General features: G+C 56.9%; 1 protein-coding gene across 1 annotated transcript; it reads left to right on the top strand.

Moving 5' to 3' along the window:
- The first annotated feature begins 1,606 nt into the window (after positions 1–1,606).
- On the top strand, positions 1,607–5,930 carry LOC125550619 (receptor protein kinase-like protein ZAR1). Its single transcript, XM_048713646.1, has 2 exons — positions 1,607–3,276; positions 5,142–5,930. The coding sequence occupies exons 1-2, from the start codon at positions 1,710–1,712 to the stop codon at positions 5,822–5,824; spliced, it is 2,250 nt and encodes a 749-aa protein (XP_048569603.1). The 5' UTR covers positions 1,607–1,709; the 3' UTR covers positions 5,825–5,930.
- Positions 5,931–5,937: the final 7 nt, after the last annotated feature.

Raw genomic sequence — 5,937 nt, 5'->3', positions numbered from 1 at the left:
TACAGGCTAGACATCCAAACAGCCCAAAACTGCATCAGGTGGGCCCTGACTGAGGTACGCAGTCTACGAAACGCGTCATATGTTTCAATGCCACTTAGGGCTTGTTCGGTTGATCCTCCCAAAAGGATTGGAGGGGATTGGCAAGGATTCAGATGTATTTTGACTTATAAGAGGTTTAAATCTCTCTCGAACCTTTTCAATCCCCTCGGATCCACACGCAACCGAACAAAGCCAAGAAGTTGGCATGCCATGGGTCTGGTTTGAAAGGCAAGGTTTTTTTTACATGGCCTGAGTCGCAAGATAGCGCGATACGTTGTGTTGAAGCAGGCAATGTGTGGCAAAAGACCGATGCACACCACACACCTCTCCTCATGTGTACTTTCCATTTCCAACCTCTCCTCCTCAAGTTACAAGCTGGCAGCAATACGATCCTGCACTTTTTATCCCCTTTATCCGCGCTATAGTTTATTGTTCTTAATCGGTGCAAATGATGCTGAAAATCACCCATGCCATAATCAATCAAGAGTGCTATCCTTGTGCCACTTATGTAGCTTGTGTTTGCTGCAACCTGATAACTCGGGATTGCTGCCAGCCCACTACTGCTTCTCGGTGCCAACCTCACCCTTTTGTGACGGCGATGAAAAGCGAAAACGGTGCACGTGGAGTCCGTTACGGGCTCGTGGTCAGGACGTAGCTGTGCATGGCGTAGGTACCAAAGATCGCCGTCAGCTGTTGATGGCCGTCCCATACATGTTTCTAACGGCTTCTATTCTATCTGCTCCAAGTCGCCCCACAACGCAGCCAGCAACAGCCGTTGGCTTGCAATGCATGAAAGGAAGAAGAGGCAGTTTTGACTTCTGACCTGATGAAACGCTGACGCTGGTTGTTGTTTAGCTTTCACTCCAATCAACCGACCCCCCACAAAAGATAAACAAATTTTTTTTAGGGGACAAAAGATAAACAAATAAAGGGTGATGGTGCCACTCAAAACTCAACTCCGGTGCGCACGAATTAGTAGTCCATCTACTCCCTCCTTGGCCACACAGAAAACATCATTTGCTTCCCACCTCGGCTTTGCTTCCCTTCTACTCCCCTCCACCGCCGCTCGCTCCCATGCCTGGCCGGGCCACCACCGTAACCACCTCCTCACTACCACTTCTCACAGGCATCACTGCGTCACCAACCTCTCCCAAGCTTTGCTCCATCCCTTCCCAGCCCGTGTCAGCGCGTGGGTGGGAAAAGATACTAACAGAAAAGAGAGTTGAACCTCAACAGAAACAGTAGCACACTGACCACTATTGTAAGCATCATTGAGCTTGCTAATCAGCAGCATGCGCGGATCCATAGTTGGTAGTACTCCCTCCGTTTCTAAATAGTTGTCTTTCTAGGCATTTTAATAAATGACTACATACGAAACAAAATGAATGAATCTACACTTTAAAATATATCTACATACATTCGCATGTAGTAGTCATTTGAAATGTTTAGAAAGACAAATATTTAGGAATAGTAGCTGCCGTGCATGCAATTTGGCCCCGCCATGCATGCCTGCCCACCTGTGTCAGTCAGGCCTTAAATACGCTTCGCCAACCGGGCGCATCCACAACCAACCCTCTCTCTCTCCCTCAGTGGAGTACACGCGCTGACACGATTATTGTTGCACATTTCTGAACGAAACACAGAGCAAAGAACCAGCTTTGGTATCGTAGATGAGGAGCCTGCCGCACTCCTCGCTTGGAATCCTCCTCCTGCCGGCGCTGCTGCTCGTGCTGGCCGCGTCGCCGCCGGCGGCGCCGCTGTCGCCGGACGGGCTCGCGCTGCTGGCCTTCAAGGCCGCGGTGACCGACGACCCGACCTCCGCGCTGTCCGCGTGGTCGGCCAACGACACGGACCCGTGCCGCTGGCCGGGGGTGGCCTGCGTCAACACCTCCTCCACCGAGGCGCGCGTGGCGGGCCTGGCCGTCGCCGGGAAGAACCTCTCCGGCCGCCTCCCGCCCGAGCTCGGCTCGCTCTCCCTCCTCCGCCGGCTCAACCTCCACGGCAACCGGCTGTCCGGCGCCGTGCCGCCGGCGCTCTCCAACGCCACGTCCCTGCGCTCCGTCTTCCTCTACGACAACAACCTCACCGGCGCCTTCCCGGCGTTCCTCTGCGACCTCCCGCGCCTGCAGAACCTCGACCTCTCCAAGAACGCGCTCGCCGGCCCGCTCCCGCCGGCGCTCGGGCGCTGCAGGCAGCTACAGCGGCTGCTCCTTGCCAACAACGGGTTCTCGGGCCGCATCCCGGCAGCCGCCTTGCCGCAGATGGAGAGCCTGCAGCTGCTCGACCTGTCGTCCAACTCCCTCACGGGCGCCATCCCGCCTGAGCTCGGCAAGCTCCAGGCGCTGGCCGGCACGCTCAACGTTTCCCGCAACCGCCTCTCCGGCGCGGTGCCGCCGGAGCTAGGGCGTCTCCCGGCGACCGTCACCCTCGACCTCCGCTTCAACAACCTCTCCGGCGAGATACCGCAGTCCGGGTCCCTCGCCAGCCAGGGCCCCACGGCCTTCCTCAACAACCCCGGCCTCTGCGGCTTCCCGCTCCAGGTCCCCTGCCGCGCGGCCCCGCCGTCGGCATCCTCCTCCACGCCGCCTCCGACCACCACCGGCTCCGGCGGCAGCGCCGGCGGCGGCCCTAGCCAGCCGATGAAGACCAGCCTGATCGTGCTCATCTCGGTCGCCGACGCGGCCGGCGTGGCCCTCATCGGGGTCATCGTGGTGTACATATACTGGAAGCTGCGCGACCGGCGCGGGGACGGCGGCGGCGACGACGAAGACGAGGAGGGGCGAGGGCTCTTCTTCTGCCCGTGCATGCGCGCAAACACGTGCGGGGACTCGTCGGAAGGGTCGGACGCCGGGGGCGACGGCGAGAAGAAACGCGGCAACGGTTCCGGGGGCGGGGGCGGGGGCGGCGAGGACGGAGAGCTGGTGGCGATCGACAAGGGGTTCCGGATGGAGCTGGACGAGCTGCTGCGGTCGTCGGCGTACGTGCTGGGGAAGGGCGGGAAGGGGATCGTGTACAAGGTGGTGGTGGGCAACGGGACAACGCCCGTGGCCGTGCGGCGGCTGGGCGGCGGCACCGCGGCCCCGGAGCGGTACAAGGAGTTCGCGGCGGAGGCCGGCGCCGTCGGGCGCGTGCGGCACGCCAACGTGGTGCGGCTGCGTGCCTACTACTGGTCGCCCGACGAGAAGCTCGTCGTCACCGACTTCATCAACAACGGCAACCTCGCCTCCGCGCTGCGCGGTACGTAACGCAACATCCTCTCCTCCATACAATTCGCGCCCTTTTTTCTCCCCATCCGTTTGCTCTGCTCTGAGTCTCTGACCGAACGTCGTAACGCCATCGGGCCCACCTCCCAGTGACTCTTCTAAAAACTGTTACGAACTGGTTCGAGAAGCTCCATGCAAATCCAAAGGCTATAAAAACACAACCTAAGCAAAACAAATGGCAGAACATAATGGGCGTCGTGATTAATTAAGGCTTCCGATACGGTACAAAACTAGAGATCCTTTGTCGGTGGCCACAAACAATATCTGATTAAGCATCCATGAGGCATGGTGCAAGGCTGTGCTCCATTGGATTGTTGGATTGCGGCCCCTGCACGCTAAGGAGAATGCATCGCTGTGCACTGGAATGGATTTTAGCCTGCTGCTGGCGCTGGTGCTGGTCCAGCCAACTGACCGACCACTAGAGAGTCATGCATGGTCGCGGTGAAAAGCTTCCAAGGGAGCCAGATGGGAGTGTGCATATGCAATCTTGTCCGGTGCATATGCATGCATGGCATGGACCGCAGCGCAGCGCAACAGCAGCATCTGGATGATGATGATGCTCCGGTTGGCGCTTGCCCTGCCTTACCGGTTAGCGTCACTGTCACTGCCACCTTTTCTCCTGTAGCCATGCTTCTGCCTTCAAAACTTCAGAAACTTTGAGTTGCCATCATCATAGCCTTCACAATCCGCAAACTTCACTCATGTACGTAGTAAGGATTAATAATGTGGATGTTAGGCCAATGCATGCGAACACAGAGATTGCCTGCTGCGCTAAGTAAGCTCCAGGTTTAGATGATTGGTGTCAGACCTTGCCCTAATAAAGCCTAAAGGTTGTCTCTCCTGGCAGAAAACAGGAAAGTGAACAAAGATCCAAAAGGGGTAGATAGGAAAAGGTACCTTCCGACAGACAAGGGAGGCCAAAAGGCTCTTTTTTCAGGCCCGAAACCTTGTTGTGGTCATGCCTGCTTGGGTCGGGTCTGCCAGCAGTCATGTTTCAGGTCAGGTCTAGAGCCTCGCAAAAGTGACAATTAGGAGCAGAAAGGTGCACACAAAAGGCGCAACAAATGCGTGAGAAAAAAGATGCCGTCGGTAAAACTGTAGGAACTAGAGAGAAATACACAGTCAATCGGCAAAACTCTGCTGGGAAAAAAGATGCCGTCGGTAAAAATCTGGGGCGTTGGATCATCATCAAACAGCCAGCGCCGTCGGCCTGCTTCCTCGCCTCCACGTGCGACGTCACGGCTCGCTACCGCCCCCAGTGTCGTCGTCGTCTCCGGCAAGGTCCTCACTCGGCCTTATCGAAGTCAACACTTGCACTGACTCGAACCCATGACCTTATGGTCAAAAGGCAACAGCTCTACCGTCACGCCATGGCTTTGTATTAGTATTCACAAACATGTATAGAAATAGAGAAAACATAAAAAAGATATGACATGAATACATGTGCAAAACAAAGGATTGAGAAACATAAGGATTTTATGAACTTGGGTATTTGGCCATAGAAATAGGGAAAAATAGAATAACACCTTCAAACAAAGTCAAACAAATGACATACGTACATGGTAAGCAATCACAATTTTTTTTTTGAAAAAGTATAACTACTGCTAAAGGACCTCAGTTTTGTGCTCCATGTATTAGAATTTGATAACAGTCTTCCTAATGTTATATCCGTGAAATTTTATATTAAGATCCATGTAAAAGAAATTCATGGTATGTCATCTGACTAAGACTTGGTTAAATCTCCATCAGCTATCTCATTTCAAAAATATTATACCGAGTGAATTTTTGTAAGATGCTCGAGTAAGAACAAATTTTCTGACGTGGCATTGGTATGTGCAGGGCGCTCCGGGCAGCCGAGCCTGTCGTGGTCGCTGCGGCTCCGCATCGCCAAGGGCGCGGCGCGCGGGCTGGCGCACCTCCACGAGTGCAGCCCCCGGCGGTACGTCCACGGCGAGGTCAAGCCCTCCAACATCCTCCTCGACGCCGACTACAACGCCCTCGTCTCCGACTTCGGCCTCGCCCGCCTCCTCACCATCGCCGGCTGCGCCGACGCCGCGGGAGCCGGCGCCGGCGGCATAATGGGCTGCGCTCTCCCGTACGTCAAGCCCCCCGCGCCGGACCGGCCCAACGCGTACCGCGCCCCGGAGGCCCGCGTGCCCGGGTCCCGCCCGAGCCAGAAGTCCGACGTCTACTCCTTCGGCGTCCTGCTGCTGGAGCTGCTCACCGGGCGCTCGCCCGAGCAGGCGTCGCCCTCTGGTTCCTCGGCGTCCTTCTCGGGGCCTGGCGCCGCCGCCGCCGCCGAGGGGCAACAGGCGCCGGAGATCGTGAGGTGGGTGCGGCAGGGGTTCGAGGACGCGCGGCCGCTCTCGGAGCTGGCCGACGACGCCGTGCTGCGGGACGCCGGCGCGCGCAAGGAGGTGGTGGCCGCGTTCCACGTCGCGCTTGGCTGCGTCGAGGCCGACCTGGAGCGGCGGCCGCGGATGAAGGCCGTCGCCGACAGCCTCGACAAGATTGGGTCGTGACTCGTGAGAGCAGGGCGCTGCCTCTTTGCCATCCGTTGTCAGCTTGTCAGAATTGGTTATCACCGGAGAACGTCTCTCTTTCTTTGCACTTGGTTAATTTTTTGTATTATATA

This window comes from Triticum urartu, chromosome 4, assembly GCF_003073215.2.
Source record: "Triticum urartu cultivar G1812 chromosome 4, Tu2.1, whole genome shotgun sequence".
NCBI classification, from domain to species: Eukaryota; Viridiplantae; Streptophyta; class Magnoliopsida; order Poales; family Poaceae; genus Triticum; species Triticum urartu.
Note: the sequence above shows the minus strand (reverse complement) of the source record. Positions and strands in the feature narration are given on the sequence as shown.